At 42.6% G+C, this 19,235-nt stretch overlaps 1 protein-coding gene across 2 annotated transcripts; it reads right to left on the bottom strand.

The window, feature by feature from the left end:
• Positions 1 to 1,152: 1,152 nt before the first annotated feature.
• Positions 1,153 to 15,909, bottom strand: LOC306926745 (replication factor C subunit 4-like). 2 transcript variants are annotated; one of them, XR_013790426.1, is made up of 12 exons: positions 15,680 to 15,909; positions 14,696 to 14,834; positions 13,173 to 13,251; positions 11,236 to 11,315; positions 10,191 to 10,310; positions 9,897 to 10,040; positions 7,714 to 7,834; positions 7,123 to 7,248; positions 4,235 to 4,315; positions 3,883 to 3,996; positions 1,860 to 2,287; positions 1,153 to 1,789 (listed from the first exon to the last, which is right to left on the bottom strand). XR_013790426.1 is itself a non-coding variant. In XM_079506156.1 (11 exons), exons 2-11 carry the CDS (start codon positions 14,809 to 14,811, stop codon positions 2,192 to 2,194), a joined length of 1,077 nt encoding a protein of 358 aa, XP_079362282.1. In that variant the 5' UTR covers positions 14,812 to 14,834; positions 15,680 to 15,909; the 3' UTR covers positions 1,153 to 2,191. The 2 variants fall into 2 exon arrangements, 1 of the variants encoding a protein (XP_079362282.1); XM_079506156.1 differs by having other exon boundaries at positions 1,153 to 2,287.
• Between the last annotated feature and the right edge of the window lie 3,326 nt (positions 15,910 to 19,235).

Below are 19,235 nucleotides of genomic sequence, written 5' to 3'. Positions count from 1 at the left end.
CTCAGAATGTCAATGAGGTTTCTAATGCGACTACTCTAAAACACACAATTCACACTCTTGTATTGTTGGTATCATGGGCATGGACATGATAAATAGGCTGGTTAGAGATAGAAATTTAATGTAGACTTTGATCAGGCATGGAGGGTTTACAGCACAAATTAACCTAGCCAATCATCCATGGTCATAATAATTGTTCTCAAACTTAGATCAAACTCAGACCCCCAAATCAATACGTATATTGAGGCTAGGGACCCCCATACACATTTGTGTAAATCGGGTGCCCACACTTCTTTGACTTGAGAGCTACTTGACCAGCTCAACAATATCTACCCACCAAAATAATTATATTATACCATTGAAATAGTTTAAATATGTACCTGAGGGGGCTTTGGAATAGCGGAGCTGGCGTTACATATAAGACAAACGCACTTGGAATGGGAAATAGAGCTGGAGAAATGGACTATATGGTTTTTTGTATTTAATTTGTAATGCTACCGAGTCACCGACATTTTTTAAAACAAAATATTGCGTAGTTTGAACTGACAGGTCCTTTTTTATGTCAAAGTCACCAAGTGGCAGATGCCAAAAATGTTTTTTTAGGGTATATTCTTTAGGGTCATTTGATCTACCTGCGCAGCCTTTGTGATCTACTGATAGATCACGATCTACCTTTTGGGCACCCCTGGTGTAAATGTTTAATATATATATATATATATATATATTTTTTAAATAGCCAATCGATTATAATGCGTTGGGGTCCCGGGACCCCAGTTTGTGAACCACTGCTTTAGGCTATGTCTAATGTGAAATTATCATAATTCTATTTTCTCTAGTCTGTGTATAATCTAATGTGACAAATTGTTCACATATATGACAACGTACACAAATATAGGAGTGCAACTATGATATTTTAGTATTTTTGGTAGTTAAATTACAGCTACCTGAATAGTAGCCCAACACTGCTTGACCTAACGGACAGGAAGATGGGAAAAATGTAAACTGGTTTCAAAGCAACGTCTTGAACGACTACCTGTTATGAGCATGCATCAGTAATTTGCTTAAATGTGTCATTCTGATCAAAACTTTTGAAATGGATTTAAACCCTAAATGTGGATGATTTGCTTAAAACTGACAAGAGGAACAACATCGACATCGTAGAAACAATTATTTAATAGGCTACCGTCCAAAAATACAAAATAGTTTACAATGACTTGTTGGTCCAACGGTTGCATGAAAAGGTACAGACACACTGGAGTTATCACAGATCAGAATGCTGATAGGGAGATGTTTAAATGAAAAGGTACAGACACACTGGATTTATCACAGATCAGAAGGCTGATAGGGAGATGTTTAAACATTTACTGTAGGTCATGTATGAAAAAACACAATCTGGTAAGTACTGCTCAAAGAAAATGGCCGGTGCCAATTAGTTGGTGAAGAAGCACTGTGGTATACAACTTTGTTCCGTTTATTTTTTTGTATCAATAATGTGTATATACATTAAGATGTAACACCACTGTTGTTTATGATGGAATCAAAGTAGGTCTTTGACAACGCCTGGCTTTAAGAAATTATCTTATTATTATCTTAAATCATATGGCAGCCAAGTATATGGAAAAACATGACCCAAAAAACAAAATGTCACATGACGTGACATCATGTGGCAGCCAAGTCTATGGACTTTAAATATTTTCTTTAACCCATTTTGACCTGAGATCAGATTCTAAAAATGTCTTCTACATCCTGACAGTTTTCTGTCAGGAAATAGCAGAAATAGCAGACCTACAAGCTCATAGCGCGCCACTCGGTGGCGCGCTATGAGATTGTAGATCTGCTATTTTCAATAGCTAAAGCATAACGTAATGCTAACACCAAAAGGGGTTCCCGCCCAAAATGGGTTAAGATGTAACACACTGTTGTTTATGATGGAATCAAAGTAGGTCTTTAACAACGTCTGGCTTTAAGAAATCATATGGCCACATGACCCAAAAAACAAAACAAAGAAACAGCACATGACGTGACATCATGTGGGAGCCAAGTCTATGGACTTTACATATTTTCTTTAAGCAGTGATGTCATGCAGCAGCCACAGTGGGCGTCCTGACTACTACACACGTGTGATTTTTGATAACAGGCCAAGGTGGGAATGTGATGCTGGTTCTGTCAAGACTAGAGACAGGAGAGAGTAGTACTAGTTGTTCTGGTTGGCCTGCTGCATGATGACAGAACACAGGCTCAGTATCTGCAGGTACTCATCAGCTCCATCTGCTAGGCACTTATCAACCACCTGAAAACAGGGTGAAAGATGCAAACACGGATTAAAGAAAAAGAAAATCTCACGACTGAAACAGTGTGCACTAGCACAATAGCGCCGTTTCCTAAACAATTAACACAATATGTAAATTACATTATGATGTTTTTGTAATATTGTTCCTGCCGTTTTACACACGACTGCCAATCAGTTGAAGAAGTCACAGACTGAGGCTTTAACGTCTGCTTTTATATGAAATATCCGACCATAGGGTTTTATGGAAGATGCTTCTGCACATAATGCTAGTTTGACCATTTAAAAAGCAAGGCCTTTGCACACCTACAAGCGACAGGTGCGTAGTAGGAAGACAGTCACGTGCCCGACGTACTGAAAAAGAAGCCACTCCCGCACACAGTCTTCAAATGCAGTGAAATAGTTTATTAGGGAACCAGCAATGTTTCGGCATATACGGCTGTATAGGCCCGAAACGTTGCTGGTTACCTAAAACTTTTTCACTGCCTTTGAAGACTGTGTGCGGGAGTCCCTTCTTTTTTAGTTTGACCATTTGAAATGCTCTAATCTTAAAATAAGGCAAAGTAGCCTATTCTACAAGTGCTCAATGCGACACGCATTGAGAACTTGTAAAATAGGCTACTTTGGCTTATTCGCTTATGCTTAACTAGAATAAATGCTGGTATCTCCAGAATCCAAATGACTGAAATCAGTCGTGACGACTGATTTCAATGACTTTAATCCATGTGCAAAAGAATGAGGGCAATGCTAACCAATTAACGATTCAGTTACAAGGGAAGCAGCCCACCAGATGAACGATAGCTGATATAATTCATATGCAACGCTAAAGCCTTAACATTTTTTTTACTTAAACCCCATCATAGGCTTCTAAATGGAAATGGATTTTGCAGCCCATCATGAATTACCTTCATGGTATTCGCTGACTGTACAGAACAAGATAAGCTAGTTGACGAGGGGTGTTACATGGGAAATAAAATTGAAGCAGAGTCAAAATTGAAGCCGAGTCATACATTTCCAGGACAGAGAAATATGGGTGATCCGTTCCGAGGAAAACCTCACTGCATTTGTGACTAAATAAGGCAAGAAAATGTGACCAAAATGTGGTCATTGCCAGGTCCACCACAAACTGAGTTGTCAGTGGCACACATTGGCACAGCTTGGTAAGGTAACCTATGTCTGGATGGGTTATGGAGTCAGGACCAGTATTTCCATTATAGCCATGTTAAAATTATGGTCAATAAAGGTAATTTAATTACATTGACACTACATTTGTACTGACAATACGGTATATCATTTAATATCTTTGGACCAATACCTGGACTTATTCATCAGAGAATGCTCTGAAGAATAAGGATTTTGGGTCTAGCACTCCACTGAAAACGATTGCTGATGTGCAACCTCTTTTTCTCATTTACCTGGACATTTAGTCCATTTTTGCACTGTAGTTTTGATCAGACCAGAATACTCACTGCCTTGATCTCAAGTCCATACAATACAAAGTAAAAAAATATTCAGCACTTTGCAGGGGCTCCCACAAATGTCCTGAAGGATCGCTAAAACTCGCAGACAGAAGTACCTCCAGACATCCAAATACCTACCGCCATCTTTTCTGCGACGACCGACTTCTGCTTGTCGTTAAGGTCTTCACCTATGAACTGCTCATGGAGCTGACCCAGGATTTGACTGGCTGCATAGCCTTCATCCACCATATTCTGTCGCACCGTGGAAGAGGTGAAAAGATACAGTATAAATATGTAGAGAGGGAAATGGAAGCAGACATACAGTACATTAAGACATTAAGTTAAAATTAAGAACACAATAAATAAAGGGTCAGACGAGCTGTTAATTTTCATGAATAAAATTTGGCTCAATCTTCACCACAGGAATGACATTAATTTCACTGGCGTTCTCTTGTTAGTTAGGAATAGAGCACCATGTCTGGGTACTTGCCTTCACAGCAATCTCTAGCTTCTCAAACGTTCCCTTGTAACAGATCTGTAACAAATTGTCAATCATCTTGGGAGGGACTACCTAAGACAAAGACAAATAATAAATATTAATAAATCGATTGAATTTGGCATATGTAACTAACTAGAATTTCGCGGGCCTTCGGCCCGCTCATCCCAGAGTTGCGTTGCCCCGCGTTGCGATACAGAAGTCCACAGATACAGAAGTCCACAGTGACACGCGTGTTATGCAGCTGTTTTGTGTTGCAGCGCGTGCGCGCGCGCGCGTGTAGTGTTGTTGTTCGTATCCATATATGCGCCTGTGTTCGTCCCGTTTTTTCCACGCCAGGTGTCGATGCAGTGGTTTGCGCAATTTGCGTGTTTGCATTATTTTGAGTGTGTAGGCATACCATATTCTGAATGAGCAAAAAGAGGACACATGCGCGCGTGCATGTGGATGTGCACATGCGCGTGCACGTCGTGCATGTGCATGTGTCGTGCGTGGGCGGTTATGTTAAAATCAGATGTCAAAATAATCTATAGCCTAACATTAAATTGATCAAATATGCTCTATATTAGTTATGTATTTATTGAAAGCAGTGGCTCTCAAAGGTGTGATCCAGGGACCCTCATGGTTCCTTGAGGGGGTTCCAAATGGACCCATTATAGGTGTGTAACTCTGAGAGTGTACAAATGGAACCAAGTGGACCCTACAGGTGTGTAACTCTGAGAGTGTACAAATGGAACCAAATGGACTGTTTTATAACTGTTAAGTCTGATACTGTACAAATGGAATCAAATGGGACTCTTATGGGTCCATTTGGTTTTACTGTCAGAGTTATGGGGGTCCTTGAAATTAAAAAGGTTGAGAACCTGTATGCAATGGCGTATGTCTTGTAAAAAGAGAGACCAGCCTATTCTCCAAACCATCATATGTTATGCTTTGCTAGGTTGTACAAAATAATATTGGGTCAGTGTAATTTGCAGGAGTGACCGCGCGCACAGCTGCCTTGTCTGTGTTGACATGACATGGGCTTGCAGGACAGAACTTTTATTTGTGACAGCCACATAGTTCCTTTGCAGACAATACAATCTGCTTGTCATTGGTCAGTCACAAAGCTAAGAAAACGATGTGAGAGAAAAGGTAAGGACTGGAAAGCTCTGTCTGTGTCTATCTGTCTTCCTACGTGAAGACGTGTGGGCTCTGTCTCTCTCTCGCTCTCTTCTCTCTCCTCCCTCTCTGTGGTGTGTGTGTGTGGGGGGGGGGGGGGGGGGGGGGGATTAGTTGCGCTGCCTTCGACAGTGCTATACTTCTCCATCAGCGGTGCAGAACCGAGAGAGTGACACATTGTTGTGGATGTAAACGGCGCAACTTGTAGCTGTGAAGAAGTTCGGATGGTGTAGTCGCAGCGGTGCTACAAAGTGAATGTTACAACGCGCACGGTGATATTGTAAGTCGCAAATGCGAGTACGTAGTCGCACTGTCGAGCCCTGTGTAGTGTAGTGCCATTGTCGCGGCATCGCGAGGCGAGGCAAAATCCCCCCCCGCGCACGCACGCACGCACACACACACTGTACGTAGCTGTTTGTTGTTGCAGCGCGCGCGTGTGCGTGTAGTGTTGTTGTTGGTATCCATATATGCGCCTGGGTTGGTCCCGCTTGTAGCACGCCAGGTGTCGACGCGGTCGTGTTAGCATGATGGTAACTGTCCAAGTTAGAATCAGAGTGTGCGCTGTGTAGGTCTTCTTCTTCTACTTGGTTTTGGTGTGTGTGTGTGTGGGTCACGTGGTTCGCTTTGAGCAAATGGGAGAGGGAATGTAGTGTTGCCAGGTCCGCGTATTGTAAGCGAGTGGTAGTGTGTGTAAGTAGCGTGTTGAATGGCATTTTTTCTGTGCTTGTTGTCATAGACGTGGCAACAAATTAGGCGGGGGTGTCGGTGCTTGTGGCGTGTTTGTGTTTATTATTGATATTGATATTGTGTGCGAGTCTGGACGGGAGGCGGCTTTAGTGGCAGTGCAATGACAATTTTTAGGCGGGTGTTGTTGAGTGTGGGCGTGCGGCGCGACATGAGGAGATAGCGGACGAACGACGCGGAGGGTAAGTCTGTGACGTGTTAGTGTGTTTAGTGGGTTGTTGCAGTGTGTGTTGCAGTGTGTCAGTGACGTAGTAGCTGGTGCCTTTTGTTCCTGGGTTGGGAACAGCTTTTTGGGCACACCTTTTCAATTGTATAATAGATAACAAAAGTTTACAGACAGAGTGATAAGTATGATAACACGCATTCAGAGATTAAAATAGGGTGCATTTTGCATTCCAAAACGCAGTTTATAGTTAAGGGACGCACACAACTACTGTACTACTGTTTTTTTATTCTAGTTTATTTTGCTAGCTTTAGTTATAATAATTATTTCTTCTTCTGTTTTCTACATGAATATAACCACATTATAACCATATAAAATAGGCCTGGGCCATGGCTCAGTGGTCCAGGCACCTTGGCTGGTAATCCAGTCTGGCAGTGTGCCGCGGGTTCGACCCACGATGGCCTTTACTGCATGTCTTCCCCCCATCTCTCTCCCCATTTCCTGTCAGCCTACTGTCTGTCCCTCCATAAAAAATATAAAATAAAGGCGAAAGCCACAAAACAAAATGAAATGGGTGTTGCTATTTGTAAAAATGGCAAAATATGACTCCTAATGTCGTTGAAGTGGGACTCATAAAATGTCCCTGGGACTCATCTAAAAGACCATCCCTGCATCCCAGGACTCATTACATTGAAAACCTATTTACATCACTGTATGATAACACGCGTTAAGAGGCTAGTGACTACACAGTACTACAGAAGTGGATCTAAGAGGCTAGTGACTACACAGTACTACAGAAGTGGATCTCACCCACCCCAGCTATCTCGATAATGGCACTCTCTGTGATCTCCTTATCCATGTTGAGGCGAGCTGCACTCTGGAGGATGGTGATTGCTTTTCGTAGGTCACCTTCCGAAACTTTCACCAATGCTGCTATTGCCTGGAAGAGAAAGGTAGTCAGCAGCTGCCACTGAATTATTACATGTATGTACCAATGTAGCTTTTTTATTATTAGAGTACAAGGACAATTTTAATTTCTCATTGGACATCCCATAATATTCTCCCTTGACTTAACCCATTTAGACCTGAGGACGATTCTACAAATGCCTTCTAAATCCTGACAGTTTTCTGAAAACCCTAGTTTTCTATGTCAGTGGTTCTCAAACATTTTCATGTCAAGGACCCCCAGAAATACATGTATTTGGCCGCCGACCCCCATCTGAAAATATGTTGTTCCAAGGATGCCCCAGATGCAAAGATATGAGTTAAAAGCGTTCGCTTGGAAAGAACGTTCGCTTGGAAAGAACTTGTAGATCTGCTATTTTTCAACAGCTAAAGCATAACATAATGCTTAAAACACCAAAAGGGGTTCCCGCCCAAAACGGGTTAATCTCCCCTCGGTTACCTCCGTGGTGTATTTAAGGTTCTCCTTCTGACAGATGTCCAGCAGGCGCTCTTCTTGGATCTTATTGGCTAGAGGTTTAAAACGGAACTTGGAACATCTGGAGGTCAGTGGCACAATGATCCTAAGAAACACACAGAGACACACCATGGTTAGCCACAGTAATACAGTGTAGGCTGCGTGTGCGTGCAATGCATGTGTGGCTATCAGCACTGTCTAGTGGTAAGGTCTGGTAATTGACCTGCTATGATGAGTTCCCATTATGTACAACAACTGTATTGTACTGTAATACACTGCTCACTGGTAAATGAAGTCCTCTGTTTTTGCGTGTTTCCTTTATGATTCTGTATGGTATTATTGTGTGTATGTTTGTTCAGGGGGTCTGTCAAGGGCAACCCGTGCCCTATAAACATACATTGATGGAGAACAATGCTCATACCTAAATTACACAGTTGCATCCCTAACTTTGCCGGCCGGCTTGGAAGACTGTGTTAATGGACATGAGTGCTTATTTTTATTATTGTAGCTCACAGTGAATTGTAAAAGAGAACAAGTATGTACTTTGCAAATATTGTCACAGTATATGTTTGGTGTCATTTGGGTTTAATTATGATTGGTTGGCACCTGGCTCTCCTGCAGTACTGGTGATCCTCTTGACTGAGTGGAGGAAGGTACCAAGTGCTATAGAGCAGGAGGGGTGTCTGTTATGTTATGTTGTGTTTTCTATTTATCTTGATGTGTAATGTATCTGAAATGTATTCGAATTGGTTTAGTTAAAGTAGGTAATTGTGTAAGTTACAGTAACTCATGGGCCATGGTTAGCCAGATGTTGAGTTAAGTGGGTTACCAATTACGCACTGCAGGGGCAGTGCGTTAGTTCAGTTTGGCTTGAGACAACCAGAAGGTAACACCCAGGGAGAGCTGCTAGGGGCCCTGCCATTGCAGGGTTTATAGCCTACACAGTTTCTCAAGTTATGCGTTTGTTTCCCTAATTTGTTTTCAAGTGTTTTTCTATGTTGTCTTTTCGTAAGTTAGTCTTTAGTGTTTTGTTTTGTTCGAGGCCTTTCCACTGTGAATAACCTGTATCGGGGAGAAATAAAACACCCTAAAAAGGTATTGCTGGATTCTGTCACTTTTTGGAGCCTTGGCCACTCGGCCAACTTTACAGGGTCGATATATTTATTTGTCTATCCCTTGTACGGTGGTTGGGGCTGTTATTATTTTACCTTATTTGTCAGACTGGGTCTCTGACTGGCACCCCGACGCGAGCTCGCTACAAGTTTAGAGAAGATGCTATTTGCATTCTTGAATTAAAAAATAATCTGTGCAATCTGTACGTTTTATGTCCTACCTGAGTTTCAAATCCTGCATGCATGGATTAAAGCAAAATAAAATCTCACAACTGAAACAGTGTGCCCTCCCCCCCCCACACTACTACACCGTTTCCTAAACAATTAACACAATGTCAATTAAATTATGTTTTAGTAATATTGTTCCTACTGTGACATACTGCCAATCAGATGAGATATTCACAGACTGAGGCTTTAACCTTTGCTTTTATAAGAGATATGTGAGACCATAGGGTTTTATGGAAGATGCACTTGAAATGCGCCAATCTTAAAATAAGCAAAAGTAGTGTATTCTAGAATACACTACTTTGGCTTATTCACTTATGCTTAAATAGAAGAAAATAAAGAAATGCTGGCATCTCCAGAATCCAAATGACTGAAATCAGTCGTGGCGACTGATAATTTTAATCCATGCTCATGGGAGACGGTATCATCTACCACTAGGTCAAGAGGAAAGATATTGGGGAAATATCAAGGGAACTATATCACTTCATAAGCTTCAGGCAGTACCAATTCTTGTTCCGGATTGCAGATTTAATGATATTTCAGGCCCATTCATGGCTATGAACTGTTGGCCCCGTCCGTCATTACCAGTCCTTGATGTTGACCGATAAATTATTCAAACGCAGGTGTGGGTATTGTGCTAGCATAGCCTACCTGCTAACATAGTTACAGAAGAGGCAGCAGCAGGTGTTAGCCTACCTGCTAACATAGTTACAGAAGAGGCAGAAGCAGGTGTTAGCCTACCTGCTAACATAGTTACAGAAGAGGCAGCAGCAGGTGTTAGCCTACCTGCTAACATAGTTACAGAAGAGGCAGCAGCAGGTGTTAGCCTACCTGCTAACATAGTTGCAGATGAGACAGAAGCGTGTGGTACGCGTCTCCTTCTCCATGGTTCGTCTCAGACACGCCTGGGCAGCACCCGTCATGGAGTCAGCCTCATCCAGGATGATGATCTTGAATGGAGGGCATGGCTTTCCGCTGGGCAACAGCAACATAACAATATAAACATAAATATTCATGACTGCAACAGCTAACAAAATAAATATTCAATTGTGACCTGTTTTTTACTGAATTCCACTAAATTTCCTATTAGAAATGAAGTTTGATTATGGGATATTGGATACTTACTCTGTGCGTCTCCCGGCCACAGTGAGTTTAGCGAACCTCTTGACCTTCTCTCTGACCACCTGGATCCCTCGTTCATCAGACGCATTCAACTCCAGCACCCTCTGTTTGTAAAGTTCTGGACTGGAGTGGAGGGACAGAGGAGTGGACTCATGGACAAGCACAAAGACATACTGGAGTGGAGGGACAGAGGAGTGGACTCATGGGCAAGCACAAAGACATACTGGAGTGGAGTGGAGGGACAGAGGAGTGGACTCATGGACAAGCACAAAGACATACTGGAGTGGAGGGACAGAGGAGTGGACTCATGGACAAGCACAAAGACATACTGGAGTGGAGTGGAGGGACAGAGGAGTGGACTCATGGACAAGCACAAAGACATACTGGAGTGGAGGGACAGAGGAGTGGACTCATGGACAAGCACAAAGACATACTGGAGTGGAGGGACAGAGGAGTGGACTCATGGACAAGCACAAAGACATACTGGAGTGGAGGGACAGAGGAGTGGACTCATGGACAAGCACAAAGACATATTGGAGTGGAGTGGAGGGACAGAGGAGTGGACTCATGGACAAGCACAAAGACATACTGGAGTGGAAGGACAGAGGAGTGGACTCATGGACAAGCACAAAGACATACTGGAGTGGAGGGACAGAGGAGTGGACTCATGGACAAGCACAAAGACATACTGGAGTGGAGGGACAGAGGAGTGGACTCATGGACAAGCACAAAGACATACTGTACATGTACAGACCAATCCAGCTCCACCACTCGGGATTAGGACAACTAAAAAAAGATTATTTCAACGTTTTTGTGGGGCGCTAGGCCCTCTAACTTCTGGCTTTCCCCTGTGACGTCACGTGGTAACCAAGTCTATGGACTTTTTATGTCTGTCTTATTCATGCCCCCCTGTGATGTCATGTGGTAGCCAAGTCTATAGACTTTGTGCCTTCCCCCAAAGGCGGTCCTCACTTCACACAAGTGTGATTTCTTTATTTGTAGAGCAAGTGCACGACACAACAGAAACAAGAGTCACAACAGTCCTCACCCGTAGAGTTCTCTGGCAGCTGCTAGGATGGTAGAGGTCTTCCCTGTACCAGGAGGGCCATAGAAAAGTAGATTTGGTAGCTGGAATTACAACACCCCCATATATTAGTTGACGTGGCCAGCCTAACTAACTATGGATGTCAGATGTCAAACAGTTAAGCTGTTGAAATGCTTCCCCACGCCATCAAGAAACATTCAAGAAACACTGATACCAAAGTAAACTAAAGTGGAACCAATTGAAATTGGTTATTGTGTGGATCATGCACACGAAAATAACATTTCAAAATTTGTCTGTCCCCACCCAGTGCATGTTTATTTTCCAAGACACCTTGTGGTGGAATGTTGTATTGCATTTATGCTTTGCTCCTGTCTTGCTAAGCAAAGCAAAGTTACTATATTTACCCAGGGTAACTGGCAGACAATTGCACAAGTCTCTCCGATCCGAGTCCGAGTCGAGTAGCAAGTCATTTGGTCCAAGTCTCAAGCAAGTCTCAAGTTTTTCTGTTGTGGGCAAGTCAAGTCAAGTCGAGTCTCAAGTTTTTACCCTCAAGTCCAAGTCGAGTTGCAAGTCGTCAAATCAATGACTCGAGTCGGACTCGAGTCGAGTCATCAAGTCTCGAGTCCAATACTCTGCCGGACAGGCCGGTTACTTAAGTTGTCCGAGTCAGCTTGTCTCAAGTCGAGTCGAGTCTGGAGTCATTGTCTTCCAAGTCAAGTCGAGTCTCAAGTTTTTACCCTCAAGTCCAAGTCGAGTTGCAAGTCGTCAAATCAATGACTCGAGTCGGACTCGAGTCAGCCCAGTGCTGTAGTCAGCCCAGTGTTTCAGACAGCACATGACAAACACTATGACAGCACAAACAATTCAAGCTGCAATTTCCTTACTTAGCTTACTACTTTTCAGCTTTGTGGACTTTGAAGGTCTAAACCTGTAAGTTTAATTTGAATGTATGTAATATGCATACTTTGATATTTTACTGGTGCATTATCAGTTTAAGACTGCTTCAGTATGTTGTTTATGTATTGAATGTAAGTTGTATGTTTATGTTTTAGGTTCATAGTTTTACAAAATAGATGTTGGATTCTGTCACTAAAAGGCCTATACTACACTCCGGTCTCCTGGGTCTTTCTTTCATGGAATCACATCATGTTAGCTATCTACTAAGCTGACCACTATATAGCCAGAGTAGAGAATCAAGAACAATGTTAATTTTTGCTATTAGACAGTAAAGTGGAATACCGGAGAACTCGACAGTTTACCAAGTCGCCACAAGGAACATTTTTCATCAATGTCTTCCTCGTTATGCTAAGATGCTGTCCCACAGATGATAAAAAGGTGAGTATGTGAATATAAGTAGGCCTACCATTTCAGGAATTGTTTACTAATTAATTACATTGTTTCGGTACTTTGATGTTTAAACTTTTAGCATTCCTACTTTCTCTAGTGCTAACTCTAAACACATATACTCTCTCTCTCTCTCAATTCAATTCAATGCTATTTAAACGCTTCACCTCCCAATGTATGAATGAATAAATGGTAAATGGTGCATTTATATAGCGCCTTTATCCAAGGCGCTTTACATAGATTGTGCATTACATTCACCGATTGCGGCGGAAGCCATGCAAGGTACCATCCAGCACATTGGGAGCAATTTGGGGTTCAGTGTCTTGCCCAAGAACACTTCGACATGTAGACAGGAGGAGCCGGGATTCGAACCGCCGACCCATGGATCATTGGACGACCTGCTCTACCTCCTGAGCCATAACCATTGTAAAGCGCTTTGAGCACTTGGAAAAGTGCTATAAAGTTGCAATTCATTATTATTAAATGAAGGTGAAGTAAAACTAAAATGCACTAAATCGCGGCGAGTTGGTAAACTGCCGAGTTCTCCGGATACCGTAAAGTGCACCCTGGGCTGCAATGCCATTGTAAACACTTACATCTGCCCCTTCCAGTGACTTCTTCAGTACTGCTATCACCTCTTCCTGATACGCCACGTCATCCACACACTTTGGCCTGCTGGAATAATGAGCACAAATAAGGTCTGTCAGCAATAACAATATAACAACATTCATTTGATATGGAGCCAACAGCAATAGTTTCAATGATGAATAAATGTATCATAAGCATACTACATAGCAGTGGCTAAGAAATGCAACAGTGGCTATATATAGGCATAGCCGCAATTTGCAACTCTAGATTTTATTATAATGGGATGAATCTAGAGTTCCAATACCCTCCATTGACTCCCCACTCATCCAATTTGCTTTTGCGATCTGCTTGTAAAATCCACCGTAGACATGTTATGAGCTACTTTCTGTCAAGACATTCTCTGCAGGTGATTCTTTTTCTAAGTGTTGGAGTTTGGAAGCACTCGTGGACTGAACGGCCCTGCGTACCACCTGTTTCGCATTTGCACATAATGCAGGAGGCAGCAGCACGACCCGTTAATAAAAACGAGTGCTTCCAAACTCCAACACTTAGAAAAAGAATCACCTGCAGATAATTTCTTGACAGAAAGTAGCTCATAACATGTCTACGCCGGTGGATTTTTGAGTGGTGTAAACCACTCCTACAACTGGCTTTTGTGTGCAGAAAAAAATGAGCATGGTTGCTATGTTCAAAATAATTTCTGACGTAATTAAATCACACCCGGGTGAACTGGATGACCGTAGCAACCATGGTCATTTTCTCTGCACAAAAAAAGCCAGTTGTGAAATCACATCCAGGTGTGATTTCATTACGTCAGATCAGAGCTGATCAGGCTATATAATACCTTACCTTATATAATACCTCACATCGGACAAAAACTCCAGCTGAATCAACTTCATGGTCACAAATCATCACATCAGAAGACGAGTCTACCTAGCCAAAGATCTTTAACGTCAGACATTACGTCAGACCACAGCTGATCATGCTATATAAAACCTTACACCACTCAGTTCACACGGGTGTGATTTTTATGAAACAAACGCTTGGCAGATTGAAAGAGGATAATTCAAGCTGGCCCTACAGCTGCAATGTTGGTGAGTTTAACGTTGTTTAATACAAGCAGATCACAAGAGCAAATTGGATGAGTGGGGAGTCAATGGAGGGTATTGCAACTCTAGATTCATCCCATTATAAAAAAAATCCAGAGTTGCAAATTGCTTGATTGATTGAAATATTTATTAACAGTTTGCAGAATTACAGTACATTTCAAGCACAAACTCAGTACAAAGGCTGTTTAACTGTGAGTGGACGACCCAATTAAGCATTACACTTGTTTACAAGAGGGTCCACCATGTTCAATTCATCAAAACATTTAGAGACGTACAAATAGACACTTCTATATAGAGAAAGAACAGAACAGGAATTCATCATAATGGAGGTAAAAAGGGAAAATAAATATATACAGTGAGGGGGGGGGGGGGGGGAATTGCAGCTAATATAGGCACTGTTGTTCAGTTATTTTCACACTTACTATTTCTCCACCCAGGGGACAGGCTTGGGTTTCTTCTCTGTGCTGGTCCCTGCTAGAGCCTTGTCCTTCTGAGGTTTAGTAGCTTGGGCTGATGGTCCTTTTAAAAACGCCTGCATGACTTCGGTCTAGAGGGGAGCAACTAAAACAACCAAAAGCAGGCGTTTTAGATCAGGATAACAGTAACAACTATAGGTCAGGAGGACCCCTCCACAAAATTGGATATACACTGTAGATTATAACATAAGCAGTGTGTACAGGATACACATTGCTTAAGCTGAAGGCATCGTGACGCATTGTGAGCTTGTAGATCGGCTATTTTCAAATGGCAGAAATGTATATACCGCAGGGCTGAAGTGGTTAATGTATGTTTTGTAATAATAATCCAAAATCTACAAAGTAAAGTAACTTGTAGCCCCTCTCGGGACCCCGGTTGAGCTCTTTAACGTAGGGTCCCGAGAGGGGCTAAGTAACTTGGTACGAACTAAAAATGTCAAATAATTGTAGTGGAGAGTAAAAGTACAATATTTGTCTCTGAAATGTAGTGGAGTAGAAGTAAAAGTAATGAACATTTGACATACTCAAGTAAAGAAAAAATACCTCAAAATTGTAATTACGTACAGTACTTTTAAGTAAATGTACTTAAGCAGAATAAGATGTAGGCCTATTAGTATTTCAGGCTGCTGAAAGTCTGCAGAGTGCCATGGAAATGATGGAATGAATTTGATTTGATGATGATTGTTTCATTTCACCAGCAGTTTGGCTGCCATAAGACGCACTGCATCGCGACAGAAGCTAGCCTTAGATCAAGACTCACTCTCGTAGATGCATTTTATCTAAGTTGACATGTCATTTTGTACATGATCTTGTCAACATGATCGATCATAAAATACATAACCGAGTCAGTACTGCAGCCTACAGACTGAGACTGCAGTAATTTAGAGATGCTAAACTTTAGAAGACACGTACAAGACAGACTCTACTTACCGACAATAATGAAGGCAAGCCGCAATGCTAATAATAATAATAATGATAAATAATATTCCGTTAATAGATCAGTGAAATATCTCCAACACTGATTGACTGCACTGTTGTTGTTGATGTTGACATGTGAAACTGCACAGTGATTTCGCGCCCTGCCGCCGGGGAAGACCGCTTCCGCTTCCGCCTTCTTCTTCTTCTCAAAGTAAGGTGCATTACCGCCACCTCTGCCGCCACCTACTGAACGCGCCGCGTTCTACATGTTATCTCCACAGAATAAATTCAATACGAAAAATATAAAGAGATGAAGCCAAAACTGCTCTCAAGTCAAAAGGCACCTACGGACGGCTGCAATTCGAAACTGCCCCCCGTAAAATCTGAATCCCACCACCCACCCCTTTTTTCCCTCACTGTATATGTTTCTTTTCCCTTTTTACCTCCATTATGATGAATTCCTGTTCTGTTCTTTGTCTATATAGAAGTGTATATTTGTATGTCTCTAAATGTTATGATGAATTGAACAAGTTTTTGTATTGAGTTGTGCTTGAAATGTACTGTAATTCTGCAAACTGTTAATAAATACTTCAATCAATCAATCAATCAATCAATCAATCGAATCAAATTGAGAGAGAAGTGGAAGTGGGTGCTGAAACTTTCCTAGCTCCACCCATAGAGTATATATATAAGGGCTCCACCCCCTCCCCAAGTCCCATCACCTCTGACCTCTCATGATGTGTGGTAGGCCTCCTATATACTGTATCTATTTACATTTTATATATTTTATACATTTTTCAGTGCGTTGAATTTGTATAAGTCAAAGGACTAGTTAAGTAATGACCAAAACATTTAAAATAGACAGTGAAACAATTAAGATAATAATAATTGTTTAATTAATCAACAAACAAAAGCCATTTTAGCCACACATGGATCATGGCGAAGCTCTATGTATCATGATAGCTCTATCTATCAACTATCATGTCATCGATTCGACCAGCCAGGTATGTTTAATTCAGTTTGTTGTTTGTAAAGCCTTCAACAAAGTATAATGCTTAATTCATACGTCGTCGTACGACGGTGTCGCGCGCCGACAATAGTCGATCTACAACTAACTACAACATTACAACCCCACAACGCCGCGTCGCGCAGCGTCGCGTTGTGAGCTTGTAGGTCGGCTATTATTTTCGGCCGCGTGCGACACCGCTCGTGCGACTAAATTAAATATAAAACCGGCTTGTTCTTTCTGACTGTATACGGAGCAGACTAGCTCTGGTCCATACTCCATTAGCTCTAATGCGTTGCATTTAGAAGAACGCATTAGAGCTATGGATCAGAGCTAAGGCTGGGCCAGCCATGGGCAGAGCCGGACTTACCGTTGGGCTAGGGTGGGCTGAAGCCCGGGGGCCCCCGACTAGGGGGGGCCCAAAAAAAAAAAAAAAAAAAAAATATATATATTTTTTTTTTTTTTTTTAATTATAAAATTGTAAAGTGAAATCCAATTCAAGTGAAATGTGTGTATTGTTATTGTATTTAGTTGTATTATGGTTAAACCATTGAGAGCTTCTGCCTGCCTGCCTCTCTTTTTAGGGGCCTGGGTACCCCAAAATGAAAACAAAATAGCCCAAATTTTTTCCGGCCTCGCGGCTGCGCCGCTCGGCCAAATCGCGGGCCGCACGGCTTTGCCGCGCGCCCCAAGGGGGGCCCTCAGATTTGCTCCAGCCCGGGGGCCCTCAGCAAGGTAAATCCGGCTCTGGCCATGGGGCTGGGCTGGGCTGGGGGCGCAGATGTCTCCCTCTCTCTCGGCTAATGGTGGTGGTCCCAGGGGTAATATAAGATGATAATGTCCTCCTCCTCGTCTCGCACGCGTCAAAAATGCGGAACAGAATCACCAGAATGGGCCTCTGACTGACTGGCAACATTATTGACGATACAACAAAGGCAGACAAATCATCAAGTAGAAAGAAGAGAGAAAAGGGTCTCTGTCTGCCTGGTGGTATTGTTGTCGTTGTGCGCCAGGTGGGTCGCCGTGAAAATAATATAACAGTGGTGGTGGTGGTTGCATTCAGTGTATTTCTTTCCATGGCAATTGCCCACAATTGACTCAAACATTACTGGTCATAAGTTTGTGTTATTGTGTAGATAATTGCTGATTTACAACATTTTTTACAACAGTAGGCTAAACTGGCCTGATACGTTCTAGTTTCCAAACATGGTGATATGACATTACCTCTCATTAACTCGTAGTTTTCGTGTAAAATTATGTATTTTCAATTGAACTGGAATAATCCCACTATCAAAAATCCCATTCCACTGACAATTTGGTTCCAGGCACCAGGTTTTGTCACTAAGACCTATTAACCCTCTCTCTCTCTCTCTCTCTCTCTCTCTCACTCTCTCTCTCTCACTCTCTCTATCTCTCTCTCTCTCTCTCTCTCTCTGTCTCTCTCCCTCCCTCCAGGCAGGTATAAAGGCCCTGTGATTCGTTTCCTGGTAATATGACTCAGCTCCTCTATCAGAACAAACAGAGCATCATCAAAGAGACAGTGGTACCCTCCTCCTCCTCCCAGCTGAGCCAGAGAGAGGACTAGGAGTCTCCCCTGGTGTGCTAATGACTGACACACACAAACAACAACAACAGCAGCAGCAGCTTTTCCCATTTGTGGAGATTAAGCAATCCTTTTTGTTTGGATCGTTTGAGCTCAAATATTGCCTGTGGAGTTTGTCTTTTCCCCATTTGTAATATAACAAAAAGGAGTATTTTGGATGGAACTGGAGGGAATATAGCCAATTTATGGCAGCATCATGGGGAGTATTGCCTGCCTTCCTGCTTTTCTGCCTGCCTGCCTGCCTGCCTGCCTAACTGGCTGCCTGCCTGACTGAATGACTGACTGCCTGACTGCCTGACTGATTGACTGACTGGCTGCCTGCCTGACTGACTGGCTGCCTGACTGACTGACTGGCTGCCTGACTGGCAGACTGGCTGTGGTTGACTCATTGGCTATTTACTGACTGACGTATTGATTGACTGCCTGTCTGCAGGGCTGGCTAATTGGGAGTGGTGATGCTTGATTGTGTTTATTTGGATCTGCAAAGAATCCTCCACTAGGAAGAGATGACGTAGGACAAAAGATAAGGGAAAGAGCGAAAGAAGAATAGTAAGTAAAAGTCAATACAAATATTCAAATTAACAGAAAAAAGGCAAGTGAAGAACAGAGACAATACTAAAAATGAACTGGAAAGAATAGAAGTGAATAAACGAAGAGAAATAAGGGGAAATATTGATCTAAGCGGAGAGGAGACCAGGAAGGAGGCGTGGTGGAGGACGGGGTAGAGCGAGCGAGTGAGAGAGAGAGCGCGCTGGCAGAGCGGATGCAACACACACACCCTGAGATGCTGTGCTGGCTGAGAGAAGACGAGATGTCTGTCCAGGAGCTGCTTCAGAGGGTGGAGTGTGTCATCACACATGTCGGTAAGTCACCTGACACCTGCCCACCCACATCCATGGCTTAGTCACCTCATCCTCTCTGCCCTTGCATTTCTCTTCCCTGCTTTTCTTTATGTATTT

This window comes from Electrona antarctica (assembly GCF_951216825.1).
Source record: "Electrona antarctica genome assembly, chromosome: 7".
Taxonomy (NCBI): domain Eukaryota; kingdom Metazoa; phylum Chordata; class Actinopteri; order Myctophiformes; family Myctophidae; genus Electrona; species Electrona antarctica.
The sequence above is the reverse complement of the archived record's forward strand: the minus strand, read 5'-3'. Positions and strand labels throughout refer to the sequence as shown.